This window comes from Parasteatoda tepidariorum, chromosome 1 (genome assembly GCF_982258835.1).
Source record: "Parasteatoda tepidariorum strain Cologne lab strain chromosome 1, Ptep-v5.0, whole genome shotgun sequence".
NCBI lineage: Eukaryota > Metazoa > Arthropoda > Arachnida > Araneae > Theridiidae > Parasteatoda > Parasteatoda tepidariorum.
This window is the reverse complement of record NC_141755.1, coordinates 50,480,686-50,500,767: the sequence shown is the minus strand read 5'-3', so window position 1 is coordinate 50,500,767 and position 20,082 is coordinate 50,480,686. Positions and strand designations below refer to the sequence as shown.

General features: G+C 25.6%; 1 protein-coding gene across 1 annotated transcript in view; it reads right to left on the bottom strand.

The window, feature by feature from the left end:
• Nucleotides 1–20,082, bottom strand: part of poe (E3 ubiquitin-protein ligase-like protein poe) — an 80,354-nt gene that overhangs the window by 59,413 nt on the left and 859 nt on the right. Inside the window, exons 2-14 of the mRNA XM_043052964.3 lie at nt 17,664–17,761; nt 14,378–14,481; nt 13,754–13,898; nt 12,967–13,154; nt 12,091–12,272; nt 11,259–11,502; nt 10,367–10,426; nt 7,807–7,997; nt 6,310–6,571; nt 6,095–6,215; nt 4,289–4,479; nt 2,535–2,620; nt 910–992 (exon numbers count right to left, since the gene is read on the bottom strand). Of these exons, the coding sequence (XP_042908898.3) occupies nt 910–992; nt 2,535–2,620; nt 4,289–4,479; nt 6,095–6,215; nt 6,310–6,571; nt 7,807–7,997; nt 10,367–10,426; nt 11,259–11,502; nt 12,091–12,272; nt 12,967–13,154; nt 13,754–13,898; nt 14,378–14,481; nt 17,664–17,761 (1,955 nt within the window). The remainder of the gene's footprint in view (nt 1–909; nt 993–2,534; nt 2,621–4,288; nt 4,480–6,094; nt 6,216–6,309; nt 6,572–7,806; nt 7,998–10,366; nt 10,427–11,258; nt 11,503–12,090; nt 12,273–12,966; nt 13,155–13,753; nt 13,899–14,377; nt 14,482–17,663; nt 17,762–20,082) is intronic.

Below are 20,082 nucleotides of genomic sequence, written 5' to 3'. Positions count from 1 at the left end.
ATATCATTACTGTATAATACTATTCTCCTCAAAGAAAAAAGTATTACAGAAAATAATTGCTACCATAAACTCTGGTTTAATATAAAGTTGCTTGATCCTGGAACTATAACTGTATTTCAGAAAAATTAATGATTACATTTTTACTCAGTCAATACCAAATAAATAAGAGACGACAAATAAATGCAGCATTTATAATTTTGAAAGTTAAAATAAAAAACTGAAAAAAGTAATCAATATTAATAGATTCTTGTAAATAAAAACATTTGGAAAGCATGAAATAAATTGAAATATATTTTATACACAAAAATTTTGGTTTTTAATTAGTTCTTATAAAAATTTAAAATTTTTAAAAATAGCAATAATAAAAGCAAATAAAAAAAATTACTTACTTCAAGTAAAAAATATGTTGTATATTTTTATTTACTTTGCCACCAAAAGCAAATATTAAAAAGTATCCTTATAAGAATATCCATTTTTTGTGGGATAATAATATGTAAATAAATAAAATGAAAACAAAAACCTTTTATTCGTTTTCTTTTTTAAAAAATTGCATTGAACATGCATATATTTTCAACAATAATATAAATAATGTAACTGAAAAAATTGAATTGTTTATTTGCAAAATGTTTAACGATAATTAAGCAGTATTTTTTTCTCATTTAAGTCTTTATATGCTTCAAATAAATTAAAGTCTATTAATTCATAAAATTTTTTAAGAAATGAAAATATTTAATAAGGTAAAAATAACTTTTTTTTTCAAAAAGTCCGATAATCTTTAGCGAATATTTATTCAGTAGTTATTTTTAAGAAATAACAGGAAAAAAAATCAATTTAAATTATAAAAAAAATAACACATTAAAGTAATTCCAAAACAAGAACATAATATTAAATTTAAATTTTAAAACTTACCACTATCTATTCTAGAAGTTTCTCTATCTAAGTCTTTGATTATGCCAGCCAACACGATCATTTGAGATTCACTTAGATTGTACCTAAAGAAATATTATGAAATTTATTATTCCATTTAGAGATAATGATGTAGTGAATAGTAATTTGGCTGAATACCGAATATTCGGCCAAAAAAATTGGCCGAATACCAAATATTCAGTGCCCGAATAGCAACATTTTTTAAGAAAATAAATTAATGAATACTTTTTATATAGAAATAAGTATAGTCATTATTGAAAAATAAACAAAACTTAGCCGTATATTGATATAGGGTAAAGAGAGAAAAATACTTTAAGAAAATTAGGAAGATTTAAGATTAAAAAAAAAAAAACATCAGTTATTTAAAACGAAACAAAAATTGTAATGCTGAAAAAAAAAGAAATAGAAAATAAGAAAAATAAATATCCTCTTTGTTCTTAAAACGAAACTTTAATGCAAAAAATATTTTCCGGCAAAAAATTATCCATAAAACATTAAAAGAAATAATGTCTACTAAAAACGCAGTCCTAACATAAAAACGCCGATAAAAAAACAAACATAATACACAAAAGCATAATAAATAATATTGCATCAGTTGTCAGATACATAATGTCTTATAAATTTCTAATAAATACGCTCATAAAAGGAAAAGTTTATAAAAAATCAAAAGAAAAATTATTTTTAATTCTGAAATATACCTTTAACGTTGAGAATCACAGTTTACTGTGCTACAAGTCATCTGCTTTGCGTACAAGAAAAAAAGAGACAATAAAACAATTAAGTCTATCAGAAACCCTCTGTCAACATGCTTTGTTTTTGTTTTAAAAAAGTGATAAAATTTTAAAACATTTTATCAATTTTTAAAACATAAATTGTCGAAAAAAAACAATGAAATTGGCTTGCCCGAATACAATTGAAAAAAGAATAGAATCAGCATTACAAAACTCACAGATCAGTAGAAAGTAATCTAGATTCATTTCTTCAAATTTCGCTTTTCCATGCGTTTTTCGGAACAAAAATATGTGTTATAAAATATATATACTCAATAAGTATGTGTAAAAACTAGTTTGTACAATATATGGTAAAAAATTCGACTTTAGATTATTCTTTATTAAATCTATTACAATTTTCTCAAAAAAAAAAACTTGATCAAAAAATAATTTTTCAAATAATACTTAATTCGTATAACACATTATTTTATATTAAATAAAATATTATTTTATTATTATTTAATATTCGGCCGAACATTAAGCAGAATATTTGGCCCAATATTCATGTTTTTTTTAAAAAAAATATTACCAATTAACGCATTTTCAATTATAATAAAATTATATAAACTCTCTTAGTAAATATTTTCGAAAACATGTCATCACTTCTCTTCAATCATAACTATATTATATTGCCTTAATATTTACAATAATAAATTATTTAATTGAATATTATACAGATTGAAAAAAAAAAAAGAAAAGAGAGAGAGAATGATATTAAAGTGAATTGATGTTAATGCCATTCTTTTATGGCATTAACATCAATTAAACCACAAATGTTTATTATTCAGAAATCATAAATAACATAAGGCTAATTAAAAAAACAAAATATGAACATACTTTAAAAATGTTTTAATGCATTGATTATCAAAGTTCACCAAGAAGTTGTTCATGAAAGAGAATATTTTCGCAGCTAAACTGATATACTGAAATAGAATAAACAAAAAATTAATAAAGAATTTTTCAAAAATAGAATAATGATACATCACATGATAACAAATGGCGATAAGACATTTGAAAATTTAAAAAAATAATAATAAACCTTACAGGAAATTTCACTTGGAACAAAATTAAAACCAATTTTAAAAAAAATTTCCCCCAGCAAAATGTATTAATAAAATAATTTTTTCCTTAAAAAAAAACACATTGTATGGGAATACCAAGTCATTTACCAAATATGAAAATTAGCATTAGCAACAAAATAAATAAAATAATAATTATATTAGAATTAATGAAAGAGAATGTTTTCATAACCAAACTAATGCACCAAAATAGTTCCTGACAGTTTAAACGATTTTTGATGCTTGTCATGCCAAAAACTTCTGATACTTTTCTTGTGAAAAAGCTAATCTTCATTTGTATACATCAGTTCAAAAAACTAGCTAAGTTTTTTGACACTTATAATCCCGTTTTGTAGATAAAAACAGAGTGCTATTAACTTTTTACTATAGTATTATATTTACATAATATTATATTTAAACTAATTTTTCTATAGTTGAAAATTGTTTGTTAATAAAGACGGTACATTATTGTAATGAAATTCACTGCTAAAAATTGCAAGTTCAGTCATTAGAGAAAAAGTTTTCAAGGCTGAAACTTTTAAAATAAAAAATGAACAATCCCAAGTTTTTAAATAAATAATAAATTTAAACGAGAACCCTCACACATTTGAAAACTAAAAACCTATTATTCTAAGAAAAATGGTCAACAAAGTCTGGCCAAAAATAGATAAAAAAAGAACAATAATAAATTGGTGTACTGAATCTACTATCAGTCGAAAATAAAGAACAATTCGTTCCTTAATATAGATATGCAATGTAAATTAAATAAAACTTAATTTATCTAAACTTTGCTTTGAATTAAAGTTTTTTTTTTTCCTTTTTAAAATAAAATTCTGACTTAATGCCTTAAGAGAAAAATTTTTTTTGCCTTAGATTATTTTCCTAATTAATTTAAATTCTTGTACACACATTTATATAGAACGAAATAAAATAATTTTCACCATCTCTTGCCTTTTTGTTAGTGAATGCACACTGCAAAAAATGAATATTGAAGTGCAAGAAAAAGAAAATTCACACTTTTATTATTTATTACATTTAAATTTCATCTTGTTTTATATCCTTCAGATTTTAGATAAGCATAGATCTCCACTAAAAGCATAAATTTGAAATTTAAGTCACCAGTGCATAAAAAAACCTTAATTAAGTCTTAAAACTAAATAAACTATAATTATGACTTTCACATTACTGAGGCAATTAAGATCATTTCTGATAATTTATTAACTATTTTTAAAAATCACCATAATGACAAATTATTTTGTACAATAAAAAAAATATTGTTAGAAAAAGTCATTCAAAATGTTAAAAACTACATTTTAAGTTTTAAAAAAAAAGAAGAAGAAACAGAAAATTATAATAGATAGTTGATATTATATTTTATGATTCAAGTTGCCAAGTTACTTAGTTTAGTTTTGTTATCAATCTTTTTTTAAACAGACTATGACCAGCCGTTTTTAACTTGTTAAAGCAATATATATAATATTTGATTAAAAGAAAGATACAATTAGCATAAATGTAAGAAATTTCATAATTTACCCCATTGGGTTCTCCTTTATCAGGTATTAGAGAAGAGTTTTCAGCAGTTACTTGCTGAGGTTGCTGAGCTTTAGCATTTGAAGCATCAGATTCATTACTATTTGCTGCAGGTGCAGGGGCAGCATTTGGAGGCTCAGGTGGAGCTAAAGTCTCCTCAAACCACTGTCCAAGAATAGGTTCACTGTCATCATCTAAGTAATGAGATGATATCTTAGTAAATATTTACAATATATATAATTTAACATTTTTTACACTAAATGAATTCCCATAATCCATGAACTTTTTCCAATAGAAAAATTCATACAATGGATTATATTTGTATTTTTAAACTAGAAATACTTCCATTTTCTTTTTATTGGAAAGTAAACCAAAATTCACATAATTTTATTTATTTAAACTCATTAACCATTAAGTTTGTCAGTAAATAACCATATAATAAAAAATACATAAACTTAAAATATTAAAACTAATAAAATTATATAGAGAATTTACTACACAAGTCTAAGAAATGCATATGAGCAGAAAAATTTACAAATAAATGTCACAATTTGTGATATTATCTAAACCTGTAACGTAAAATATATTTGTAAAATAAAACTAAAGTAACCTTAAACCTATAAATTGATAATTAGGTAAAGAAAAAAAAGAGTGTTAACAGAAATAGTTTTGATTTAAAAATACAAAACATATTTTTTAACCATCATTATACAAGATAAGATTAATTGGTAAAAGATCCAAAAGCAATTAAAACAGATGTCTAATTAAATGTTATATTTTCATTTATTAAAAAATACTTGATACAGATGAAGTAAAGTTATTTATAAGCATATGAAAACTTGCCTGTGGAACAGTCGGTTAAGATGTTGCATACACTGTTGGTTGAAAAGCTGGGATAGGGAGTTCGTTACCAACAGTACAACCGGCATGTACACGAATTAAGGTGCGAGTAAAATCAATTATGGTTCAAAATCCTCTCATTGGTTGTGTGGAAGTTTGGAAAGAGGGGTACTAGCTCAGGTGCTGTCCACGTCATCTGGCCATAGTAAAAATTATGTGGCTTTCCTACTATGCACGTTAAAAGATAGAGCCCTAAGAAATGGGGACAAAATGCTTTGCCACGACTGGGTGATGTGTGCATTATCGTATAAAACGTAATTAATAAATATAAAAATCTTTTATTAATGACATTGCAAATAGAGGTTTAGACTACCTGTACTGATAGTCTAAATTAGATAGAGATTAGAGTACAGTTTAAAATTAATGTAGTTGCAGTTAATAACAACTGTAGTTATCAAATAACTAAATTCAAATTTATGCACAGACTTCAATTATCTATACATTCATTTGCATTTAAACTTAGAATTAAGCCTTGTCAACACTGTAAAAATAAATTTCCATTCTAGGAATGGAATTATATCTAATACATGCAACATAAATTCCCACAAAATGAAACAAAAACTATTAGCAGTATATAATACAAGTGCAGAAAGTGGATGTAAAAGTCCTGCTATAAACATAAATTATTCTGTAGACTCTTTTGGGACTTAGCAGTTTAGAGTATTTTGTGAAGCGGTTTCTATTAAGAAACATATTTTTTAAGTATTTATAAAAATCATCTAACTACTGAAAAGAAATTCAGAATAAATTATATTTATTTTACATATTATCCTCTTGATACATAATACATTGAACATAAATCATGCATTTCAAAAGAATAGGGTAGTTAAAGAATTTATGAATAATATTTATGTCACAGCAGAATGTAGCAGCAGATTACTTTTTTTAAAATAAAGATATAATTAATACCTGTGTCAACACTGCTATCTTCTGAGGAGCTAAAATCATCTTCATAATATGTATTTGAATCTGAAGTACTGAAATTATCTCCATCAACTGGATTTTTTTGAATTCTTTTTAACATACATGCCTATAAAACACACACATACACAAATAAAAAAATTTTATACATCTGTACACATGCGTATTACAGGATATTGAGGAGTACATAATATGCATCTTACCTTACGGTAACTCACAGAAGCAAGACTGAAAAGCAAGTTTGTCAAGTTAATTGTTGAAGTAATTTTTTGAACTCGTTGCCAAGCTGTAAATGTTTCAGTTATATCAGGCACTATAAATGCTCCCTGAGCTGATGATAGTGTATTTCCCATACTTTCAATGAGTTCAGAGCCTACTTCAACTTTCAAGTCATCCAAAAGTTCAGACATCAGAGAAATAGCATGTGTTGCAAGAGCAACAGATAATACGCCACAGCCTTGTTGTCTAAATAAATTTAAAGAAGAAATTCGTCAGACAGCTATTATAACAATATCCTTTTTGTATATAACAAACCATTTTTTAGAAGATAATTATATTAAGATAATAGATTCTCAAACTATTGATACAAAGCTGGTGTTACTCTTAAATGCACACTTTTTACATTTCAGGTTTAAAAATAAATTACAAAAACAATCCACAGCTTTAAATTTATACAATGCATGTACAGTATTAAAATATCCAATAAAAGATTTAAACTCAATATTATCTTGCTATAGCTTTATACACATTATATTTCAGTATAAACAAAATAATTAATAAAGTGAGAAAAAAATAATACTAAAATAATGTTGAAATATAATGATTTATACATTTCATTTGCAGAATTTACACTACTTAGACAAATGAACTTCTAAATCTATGCATATTATAGAGTGAACTTACAACTATACTAATTTTACAAATATTTTCATTAAGGATTTTAATACTTTTTTAATTCAAATACAAGAAACCTATAATTATACTTTTATAATTTATTTACTTTTTATATGTTTGTCTAATACACTTAAATATGTTATATTCTTCTTGAGAAATTTTTTAATTTTTCAAATAAAGAATAGTCTACATATTCAAATGGCATAAAAATTATTGTCTAAAGTTTATTATATCCTTTTCTTTTTCTATAATTTTGAATGAAAAAAAAAGTAGTTGCATATTTTTCAAGGAAAGTTTATACCCACATAGAATTAGCTTTTTTATTGAGTAATAGAAAACTTATTTATTTCACGGTCTTAAAGGTTTCATATTCACACGGTCTTCAACGTTCAATATCAATTTTTGTGATATTCTAATCCTCTACAGTTGACAGTTAAGTTAGTCAGAATGAGTATTCTTTACAACTGGCAAACCTAAGCCATATTCTTGAGTGGGGATAACTTCAGTAATCAATTTTAAACATTTACTTTAATTCTACATTTAAGAAAACCACTAATGAGCAATAAATTTAAATAAATTGTTTTTATTATTATCACCATAATACAAGGCAACCAAAAAAAGTGCCAACCAAATTTGCTTTGAGCATTTTGTAATATTTATTTCAAACATTTTTTTGTCATTTCATTTTACTTTGGAGCGTTTTTTTCTTTTTTTCTTCTTCTGGTCATCCTGTATATTTTAATAACATAACAAGCATTTTAATAACTGTTTAAGTAAAAATAATGCATATATATATATTGAATTACATTTTTAAAATGATGGGTTTTGGAGTAGGTTGAGATTCTTTAGCCTTAGATGGTGTTTGGTCAGGAGTGACTTTGCCTCTAGAGGAGATTTCCTTGGTCCTTTCTCCAAGTTGTGAGGGATTTAAGTTTAAGATGTATTGCAAACCACCTAATATAATCCAGCATCCAATCATATGCAGATTCTGCAAAATCTAAATTAACGAAAAAAGATATTAGAAAGAATTAAAAACTATATTTAAAGCAATATTCCATATAATTCTACACTTTTTTTTTTAAAAAAAATGATGAATGTGAAAAAAATATAACAAATTGAAAAGGTGATGATACAATTATTGTTATAAGAAAGTAACAAAAAACTGTAATATTTAAGCTTCTAAAAATGACTTTTTGGTTTCAAGTAAAAAGATGGCAAGATGCTTTTTAAAGTTCAAAGAAATTAACAGCATAATTGAATTTATAATTTATACCTAAATTTTGTTTTTGAAATATAATTTACTTTTTTGAACTTTATAAATAAAAAACTCAATCGTGTGCGATTTAAAAATAAACCAATCCAATTTCACTTTAAAATGAAAATTTTTATTATGATATAAATTGTTGAACCATTGATGATGCACAATGTAGGACTATATTTAATCATGGAAGTTGTAGACACAAAACCATGTTTGTGAACTATATTTATTTTATAGAGCTTTTAGCCTTTGAGGAAAATTTACTATCTCTTGGGTTTCCCAGCATATATTGGGAAAAATTCAGAAAGACATGAACAAGATCAGGTCTTGGGTTCAAATAAATGATTTATTTTAAAATATCAAAAATAAAAAATCTATCAGTTATTTAAATGGGACACACTTAAATAATAATTAAAGAAAAACATTTAATCTATAGATCTATATTTGAGTATTATTTTGAATAATTATGATATTAATAAGAACAGGCCGTGGGAGTTAGAAACCTCCACAACCTGCCCAATGAAATTCTATATAAGAACATAACCTGCGTAAGAAGCGAGTATTTAATTGTTGCTTTGAAATACAGGGATAAATCCATTGCTGGAGCTTTATCGAAAATAAACACTGCCAAAAGTGAAGCAATTGATCAAATCCCATTATATCTAAAGTCAATATTTAAATATTTTGGCAGAATTTTTAACTACAAAAAGTTAGTTAAGATGTAATGAATTTTTATGCTTATTTTTAAAGAGGTTAAAGAAACAAGGATTGAAAAAACATTTTTGAAATCCTGTTGTCAAGACATTCACTTATAATTTGTTATACATTTAATAAAAAGTTAGACATTTATGGCATAAGAAAAAGAGTAGAAATATTTGCAACCCTTTTTTATGAAATTAAATAAAAATTAACTTATTTATTTATTTAAAAAGGTAGTAGGAACTTTTAATAGAATTATAAATTTAAGAAAGATAGGAAATAATCTATGAATTTTCAATGCATATAATTGCATGACATTTAAAAGAATGTAATTCTCTGTTTCAAAAATCCTGCAATTTGGAGGTTTGACTGCTTATAATATCATTTCACAAGAGACAAGTCATAATCTAAATACCATGTAATAAAGTAAAATGTAGAGACCTAAAATAATTACAATTAACAAACTGAAACCAAAACATAAATGAATAATGATATAATATTGCCCATCATATGATAGGCAAATGATGCAAATAAGCAATATCAACTAGAGTTTCAACATTGTTTTTTTCTAAATTGGCAAATTGGAAGCAGCTTTTATAAAATTTTCAGAAACATTCTCCTATTTTAATTATAAAAAAATACTTCATAAAGGTTATTAAAATAGCTATCTTAATGATGAATCATTTTAAGACATCAAGATTAAAAATTTATCAAATGAGGGACCCGTGGGAACAAAAAGGTCAAGGAACCTCAAGACTGAAAACAGAATTGAATATTAAATACTTTTCCTTACCTTTAGTTTTCATTCAAAGATTTTTAAAGTGATTCTTCATGCAAGATTTTAAAATGCTTTAGTATTTGCTGCTTTAAGTTACCACCTAATTTTTAGCTTTCGAAGTTTTTCTATAATATGTCCTCAAAAATCAAACTTAAAGTAGATATATAGATAATGGGGAATGTTAATTAGAGTCAACTGTGATCAAAATGTGACATTGTAGTTTATAGCACTAACTCAGAGATGCCAACTGCTCCGGACACGCCAAAATAATTTAAAAAAACGGTAAATAACTACATAGTAAATTTTGCATATATTTGACTACTTTTGCTTGCTTTTAAAAGGTATAGCATAACATAAGTACTAAAAAGTGGTGAATTATATAAGCCTATGAATTATTTAGAAATAGTGGTGGATAAATATCTACTAAATTGAATTTATTAAACCAAGAATCACAATTGATAAACTACCACTTTAAAATATATATTTGCTGTCCGGAGCAAGTTGGCATCTCTGCTAACTTTAGACATTAAATAAAATAATTTTCATATTGTTAGTTAAATTGATTATCATGGGAAAAAAATTAAATTCACAATCAGATTTCATTAAACATACATTATTAATATATACTTACATGTCCACCTGCACGAGTTGAATTATTAATTACCCCAGCAATGATATTATATATTTCTAACTGAAAAAAAAAGAAACACATAATTAGCATTTTTTTTAATGACCTCATTATAGTGAAGTAAAAAAAATCTGATTAAAAAAGTAAGATCAAGTCAGTAAAAGTAAGAAAGGATTTTTTTCATTTATTTATTTTCTTTTTAATACTTGTGAATCAGTATGTAATAGTGTCTGTATGATCAAAAAGCCAAATCTGGGCTGATTATTTGGTGCACTAAAAAATAAACTCTAACAAAATACTTATATTCTACATAGGCAATGTGAATCATCAAGTTATCAAATTAACTTTTATAATAATAAAGAAACAATAAAAATTTCAAATTATTCATGAGCAGTTATTATAATTTTAACTCAAATATTTTGTAATGCTTATTATTCGAATTTTAAAAAAAATATTGCAATAGCATGCCAACTAAAATTACAATAGTATTTAACTAAATTTCTTGAAATTGGCACTCTTTAATAATAATCAATATCCTTAATATAAATAAAGCTCTCAACATAAATCAAATATTTTTCAATGTGATAATGAAGATGATAGTAAAATTTATGAATTTATAGCATTCAACCTAAAAAATAATATAAAAATAGAGTAGAACTTGGGTCTAATTAAAACTTCAACGTATCAAACAACTTTCCCTCTATTTTGTAGTTACAAATGGACTATCTTTTCATTGATTAACAAAAAATAAGTGATGAGAAAGGTCTAAGTACTAAAGATAATATATCAGATATGAAATTTGATACATGTCATTGGCTAACCAATGAAAAGAAAGTTTCACATCAAACTCTAACAACTTATTTAAAAACTTTAGATTATAAGAAATGAAACTTACAGTGGTTTCCACTATAGAGGTAGCAGAAATCTCATTTTCATCATCTTTAGAAGTCGACCCTTTCATTTGTGGGTTGCTAGACAGTCCCAATATACTATTGGAAGTTGCCACACTTATGGAAGCATAAAGACAACTCAATGTAATTTTCATTATTTTTGCAATTCTTTGATTGCTTAATGGTTCTAAAACAGGCAAATTAAGTGCTTTATTGATGCTTTGAATGTCACTTGCTAAAGCCTTGTAACTGGAAAAAAAAATCACAAAAAATCATGATGACTATCATGTAAAAATATTTTAAAATCAGTTGTGAAATGTTTTCATAAATCTTAGATAAACACAAAAAGGAAAAAAATTCAAATATTCTTAAAAAACCAAATATTCATATCTTAAATAAACACAAAAAGAAAATTTTTTTTCATAAACTTCAAGTTCTTTAACTTAAAATCATTTTATTATTTGAATTAAAAATGTCCTTTATCAGAAAAAAAAGAGAAACTTTTCAGATATCTTACTACAAATAAATAAAAATTAAACATCAACTTATTAGATATGACATTATCATGTAGCAATACTAAATAAAAGTACCAATAATGCTCTAACCAATAAAAACTTATATACTGCATTACGGCTAATATTTTCTTTTCAATGAATTAATGAGTTTTAAAAGGGGACATCAACAATGGATTTCCTAAGGAGATACGTTTCAGACTTATGAAAGAATGATAATCAATAAAATTTAAAAGTGTTTAATACAATTTATTTAATTTTTCATAAAATAAATTTTTTGCCTTAAACTGTATTAAAAAAAATATATAAAAAAACAAAAACTTACGAATTGCTTATACGAACAGCACCGGCCGTGCAGGATGGTAGAAGTAAGCCTTTTCCAGCCAATGAATCCTGCAGCTTTATTGTATACTGATTTATAGCAGGAAGTAGTAAGCAGGTGTCCAACAGGTCATCTACTCCACTTAAAACTTGTAGGGCTAACTTATTTTTGGCCAAAAGTAGTATCTGAAACAAATTTACAAAACAATTTTTTAAATTAGTATAAATATATGGATAATAACCTGTAGTTTTGATGATTTCAATAAGTATCAGTAATTTTGGAAGAAAAAAAGTAAAAGAATTGAATTAAAAGTTGAGAGCTTTTACAAACTTAGCAAGCTAATCATCTTATTGCTACATTAATAATATGAATAGAGCTACAAATGGCTGAAACTTATTTTAAATATATTCTACAATGTTAATCTATTATTTATTCTCCATAATAATCTGTCAATTACATGATTTTACATCTAAATGCTTATGAAACAGATAAAAAATGTCCTATTATTAATTGACAGAGTTGGGTAATTTTCACAATATTTTTTATTTATTGGATTGTATCTTTTTAGCCCCTTTAATGTATCTCTTTCATAAATCCCAAAGTTATTGTGTTTTTTTTTTTTTTTAAATCAGCATATAAGTCCTAAACCTTTATCAATTTTTTATTAAAATTTTAATTAGTGGTTGCTATGGCCGGACGAACTGAAATGCAATGATCCAGTTTTAAATACTTTCAAACTTAAATTTTGAATTCTATACTTACAACACATACTATATTGATATACTGAAACATAGCATTATCCTAATTCTAACACTGATTTAATATAAATGAATTTGGATATTTTTAAACAGTTGATAAAATTAATGAGAGAAGAAATACCTTTGATTCTTGACCTGGATCAGGTATATGTATGATTGTAGTATCTCCATCTTTATCAACTACTTCCACAGGGCCTTCTGATTTTTGTGTATTTTGAGAATCGAGAACTGGGGTCATAAGCTGTTCCAAAATTGCTGCACTAGGATCAAGCCTTGGTCTTTTGGGTTCTTTGGTGGTATCTTGCCCATCTAATTACAAAAACATTAAATTAATAGTATTTATAGAATATATTTGTAGAATATAATTAAAAACATATATTTTAGATATGAATTGAAGCTAATAAACTTGCTAGTTGCTAAGGGGAAAAAAATTGCGAACAAAGTGTTAAAACAAGCAACAAAATAACATATTGTTGATGTCTGTATACATATACGTGCCCGTTTGTTTAAATCTGAATAAATAATGGTGAGCTACAAAATTAATGCAAATATAAAACATACTTTTTAGGCAGAAAATTTATTCTACTTAACCTGTGGACATGGACATTCGTGAAGCAACTAAATATACTGGAATATTTCTTCCTTCATTTTATTCATTCAAATGCATATTATCAAACTTATTTATGAAATTTTTGAAATTGTAAGTGGTATTTAATTTTTTCACATTTTTAAATTATCCTTTTTTAAATTTTTAAATTATTCCTATTTAAAAGTAAAAATATAAAAATCAGTTAACAAAGTATTTGGCCCAATATTTATTTACTTGTAGAAAAAAGTTATTAAATCTATTAATTAAAATCAAACAAGACATTGGTACTTGTATTTCAAACATATTATTCAAATATTACCTTGTAAGTCATTGCTTCTAAGAGCAAAGGATGGTGGATCTTTTGCAGTTTTGAGAATATGAACCAATGGAGGAATCTCGGAACGCAGTAATACTTGAGAATTAGAATTCTGGCAGAGACCATGGATCATAGAAATTATTTGTTTCTGAAAAAAAAATAAAGGTAAAATATTAATATTTTTTAAATAATTTAAGAAAAATTTCAACTTAAAATAAAGAAAAATTTCAAAATAAATAAAAAAAAAGAACACTGAAATACCAAAGTAAAAGACAAGTAAGTAGAATAAAATTAGTTTAAGTCACGAGCATAATTTGAAACACCTATTTGTATGACAGATGATGAAAATTACTTTTAAAATATATATTGTAACTTTTGATATTACATATTATAATTAATTAAATGGTACAAAGTGCAACATACTTTTCAGATATAAACTGTGTTGAAGATATATGCTTTTTTTTTAATATTTAATATTTAATTAAATATTTAATATTTAATTAAAATTTTCTAATATTTAATTAAACTTTTCTAATATTTAATTAAACTTTTCCATACAATACAAATTAAAATTATGGTGAACATAATGTATACAAATTATTAGAAACATAATATGCATATACAAACCTGAGATATGCAACATTGTTCTGTGCAGTGCTTCAGTTTATACAAAAAATATTGTAGCAATACCTTACATGCTTGTGCAGCAGTATTTATTTGACTTTTTGGAACTACAAAAGAATAACAAAAATAGTTTAGGAAAATATATATATAATACAATTCAAGATACAAATACAAAAATAGAGAAAATTTAAGAAAAGATATAAGAAATAACGTTCCAAGATGCGACAGCGCCAAGCTACAGTTAGTGTTACACCTGGAAGAATACAAGATGGTTTTTCAGTTTGCAATTTTAGTTTGACTTCGTTCTCCTATGAAGTAATAGCTTTATGTACTTCATCTTCAATTACATTTTCTTCAAATATCTATAAAATTGTTTATAATATATTATTTATTGCTATACATTTACTCCGTTACAGCATGACAAATATTAAATTTAAGTAAATAAGAACGAAAACTATGAAAATAATCACATTCTAAATTATTGTAAGACACCCATACATGTCATCTCTTTATATTCAGAAAGATTACAAGTGAACTGAAAAGATATCATTTACCAAAAAGAAAAGTATTTTATAATATGATTGCTGAAAATATTTTTAGACATGAGCATTTTATGTAGCAATAACTCAAATATTGGAATCACACAGCTACATAAAACTTTTCAGAATAATTGAGTGGCTTAAAGTAATAACCAGATAAGAGGAGATTTACAAATTGTTAGTTAGAGTCTTATTTGAAAAAATCAATAACTTTTATAACACATGGAAAAAAAAGCAATTTTACATTTGTACCAAGACCAGGAAAGTTACCAGTGTCTTCATTACAAAGAAAAAATGGGTGAGAATTTCTCATCCTTTCTCAAAAACAGGGTGAGATTTCAAAAAGTTAAGTGAAGTTTCTAAAAGTTTTAAAAAAACACGAATAGACTGGGGAAAAAAATATTTCTTTAATTATAATACATTTTTAACATCTTCTAATTTTTAAAGCGTTGATTATTTTTGCTGCCTCATTATATGGAAAATGTTCTATATCTACTTTTTCATCAGCCATTCTCATTAAGTTGCTCAAATGCTTATCAGTCAATCTGTTTCGATATTTTGTCTTAATTCGGATTTGGGTGCTAAATGATCTTGCAACAGATACTGAATTATTCGAAAACACTTAAGTAAATTTGCAGCATTGTGCACACACTTTTCTAACCTCTACATCTGCCAGCATAGGCTTTTAAATTATTTCTGCTATAAAATCGTGAAATATTCTTTCCAAGTTCATACTTCATGCTAGTATTTGATCCATATCCGTTGAATATCCATATTTGTTTCGTTTTTACCGCTTCTACCGACATTTGTTTCATTTGTCTTAACAAGGTATTTGTCCATCTTACTTTCAGGCACATAAAATTTAAACGTTTTACATGAAGAAACCTTACGTACGGTGAACACATGGTTATGGAAAAATGTGTCCTGAAAGGAGTTCCGGGGGGGGGGGGGGGGGGTTCTGCTGTTCGCACTGAAACTGAACAATACTGGTAAATAAGGAAGCTAGATAACAAGGACCGATATTGAAAATAATGAAAGATCAAGGAAGAAAAACTAAGCGGATTTAATTTGAAATGGCAGTAGACAAAATTTTTTCCAAAATTCGCGCATTTTGAAATTCATTAATAGGGTGCGCGAACTTCTCGCATTAATCATTTTTTAACGCGAGGAAAGGAAAAAATATGCGAGATTCTCGCGCTGTAGTGAAAACACTGGTTATAGAAGATTTACCTAATCACTATTAAGAGGGAGAATTCTATAACACAGAGTCAATGGAGTACTCTTTGAATTGCTGGTATTGTAACAGTAGTTGCCATACATAAAAGAGTTGAAAAAGTTCAACCAGTTTTAATCTTAGACAGGTGAGAAAAATATTCTCTTTTCTTTTGTTACAAACAAATTATTTTGTCTTAAATAAAATGTTTTAACAACAAACATTTTATTAAAATATCGCATAACGCTTTGCTTATTGTAGTTTTAATTGTAACTCTTTCATTGAAATGAAAATTCACATAAAGTCTGCATTATGAAATTGAAATTCTTTCAAGTGTAAATTAAGAACAGGTCAAAATGAATTCAGTAAAAAATTTCTCTAACTTTTTGAAAATCATGAATCAAATATTTGTTTAAATTTGAATATTTTTTATGATTTATATAGCTGTCCATATCTGCACACAAATTATAATAACTATTTCTTTGTATCTAACATGTGGTCACATGCATTTTAACACAAAGATATAAATTATCAATGTTTTTTTAAATCTTAAAATTCTTAAAATTAGTTTAATTAGTACTCAAATTTATCAAGAAATAATTTTCGATTTGTACATAACTTGGTGGAAAATGTATGTTTGAAAACTCATCATCCTCAGTAGCACAACACCCAAGCGCCCTATGGCAGAATTTTTTCGAGCAATCTGCAACAAAACTCTATAGCGCTAATATCTTTCAGCAAGATACTTTTAATAATAACAAACATATATGTTACTAATTTAAAATAACAAAAGAGCTGTGTTTACAAAAGAAAAAACTATATAATTTTTCTCTTAATTGAACATGTAATAAATTTTTATTCTAATATTATAGGTGATATTCTCGCATTTTGTTAGGGGGCGAATGCACAAATTTCCTTCTTTGACAAATTTCCTTCTTTCGTAAATAATCATCAAATTAAAAAATTAATTACAAATCATGAAATCCGTAGTAGTAATTGCCGAAAAAAAGATCGAGGATGAAATCATGCAAATCGGACTCCTCGAATGTGCGTTTCATTTCGAGATTAGGTTGTTGTAATAAATAATATGGTATAAAAAGCTCTAACGTTCTGCGACAATGTTGATGTGTTGTTACGATTCTGCCACGGGGGGCAAGTGTAGGCTAAGGCATATTAAGAAGAGATTTTCAAGTGATCTTCTGAGAAACAATTATCCATTCTTTCTGGTGGTCCTCCAACTAGAGAACCATGTTTGAAAACTATTTACTTAATGAAAATTAATATACTTTAAAATCAAATAATTTTTCCAAAATTAAGATGCTTTTAAAACAAAAGAAAAATCAAAAGTGTTCTTAAATATTGACGCTATCTTCAATAATGTGCATAAAATATAGACACTAAACAAAACGACTAATTTTGGAGCTGTATGCAAAATATTTCAAAACCATAAATAAATTGCTTTATTATTTATTAGAAATCTATACATGTTTTTAAAATATTCTAAGTAAAGCTTACACAAAAGAAAAGTACAACTTACTATGACAGGAATTTGAAGTTATATAATGAGCAGACAGAGCTGCAAATGATGCAAAGAAGTTTTCATGTTCATCTTCATGAGACAAAAGAGCTTGTTGTCTAAAAAACAATTTCCATTAAGAATTAATTTCCGACTTACATTATAAATTTACAGAGATACTATGATTTAATAAAAAATTTTAAAAAAATTTAAAAATTAAAGAATCCGCCAAAAGTTAACTTTTTATAAAACATATCATAGTGTATCTTTACTCTGAACTCTTTCAAACACAGAATTTAAAAATAGAGGAAGATTAAACCTTTAAGGCCAACTATAACTTGGTTACCTCTATTTGTTGTAATAAACACTATATTTGATTTTTAATCAATTAATTTAATATAGCTTAACTTGTTTATGTTTGGGATATTCTAATATAATTACTAATTATTGTTTTATATTATTAATTAATTATTTTTAAGATTTGCATTTGAATTTAAAGCAATTTAATATAAAAACATTTTAAGTTAAAAACCTTTCAATATAAATAAGGCATAGACAAAAATAAAAAGAATTATGTAACTTGGAAAGTTAATGATTAGATATGTAAATAGTTAGATATGTAAATAGTTATAAGAAAATGTATTTTATAAAATGAGCAAGAAGACAATTTTGTTAATAGGACAAATTTTTGAAAGATTAACTTTTTATATGAAATACTTAGGTGATAAATAGAGAAAAATTTTTAGAAAATATGCAGATCTGAGCAGTTGTATTTAGTAGAAATTTTATAAATTTTTTTCCAACATACACTAATTTGTTTATTAGTTAGGGTATTATCCATCACAACCTGATAAATCATAAAATATAAGATACTAGATGATCATAAAATGTAAGATATTCAGATGTAGAAAATTTTTTTTTACTGCATATACATATATTTTAGACTAAGAGTATTTGATAATAACCTCACTTAATGTGTAATCGATGACAATAGTTAATGGAGGACTATTAATAATAATACAAATAAGATATAACTGCCTCCTGTAAAAAAAAAATTTTTAAAAAGTAGTATGTTTCTTTTTTAGTTCAATTTTAATATTAGTATTTTGTATCAATACGTAAAATTGTTTAAAATTAGTGTACCTATATACAGAATTTAGGCCTTAATTGAGCATAAGATGAAGTTTATTAAAAGAACTGTTTAGGAACTTTTTGTTATGTATGCATTATTTTCACACATAAACCACTTTAAGAAAAACACTATAAAAGAATCAGCAATGTCTCTATTGATTGCTTGATACTTTTGATTACTTGAAGACGTTATCAATTTACCAATCAGACTTTACCAATAAACAAACAAGAGTTTAAACTACTAGAAATTACCTCGAATGCTTTTAACCTACAAATGCACTCATAAATTTATAAAATCTTTTACCCATTGGAAAATTGGGTGCTATTCCAGGTTTTTCATGTCTGAATGAATTTTGAGTAGATCAATTTCAGCATAATCATAAATGAGCAGAATAAATCATTAAAAAAAAACAGGCTAACATAAACATTAAGAAAAAAAGCAGAATAACAAGATCAATTAAAAAAAACAAAAAAAAAAACAGGATAATTTTGAAATTTCTTGAATTTTTATTCTTCAAATTGAGTCTTTGTTTTGAAGAAATGAAGCAACTTAATAGAGAAATTTTTTGTAATTTTCACCAAAGGACATTTTTAAAGTTTATCCATAATATTAATTTAAATTATTTTTATGTTCTTTATGATTAACTTATTAATTTCTAATGACTGTCTTTGTTAGCAACTTTAATGTAAATACGAATATTGAAAAAAGAAAATAATTTTCTGACCTCTGGAGAACCTTATATTGACTAGAATTGAAAAGCTATCTGTTGAAGAACAACACCAAGAACATCAATTCATGCGGTTATTGCAACCTATGACTTGAAATATTTTGGAGTAAAATGATTATTCAGCTTTATATGGATAGTTGTTTAAAAAAAATTTGACCAATGCGTAACCTGTGATCACTATAATGGAAATATAATTTCTTCCCTTTTGTAATTAATCGTCTTTATAATGAAATTGTAACTGAAGTGTAGATCAATAAAAGATTATGATTAAATTAAAAGATTATGCTTAAATTATATATTTTTGCGAGGTTTTTTTTTTCCTTTAGAAAAGTTAAATATCACAACACACAACTATGGCAGTGAATATGTGAAAGTGAATACCTAGTACAGAGATCAACTTTTCATGAATCGCTTAATAATAAGGGAAATAGGATAGGTTCGCCTTAAAATTCTACCTAAAAACAGTCTTTGAGGATAGGTGACAACTTTTGTGGATTTACTTTTTTAGTTTCTCCCCTGAAATAATAGTTGTTACCTAGACTTAGCCCAGTTGTTACCTAGACTTAGTGACTTTTTAAGTG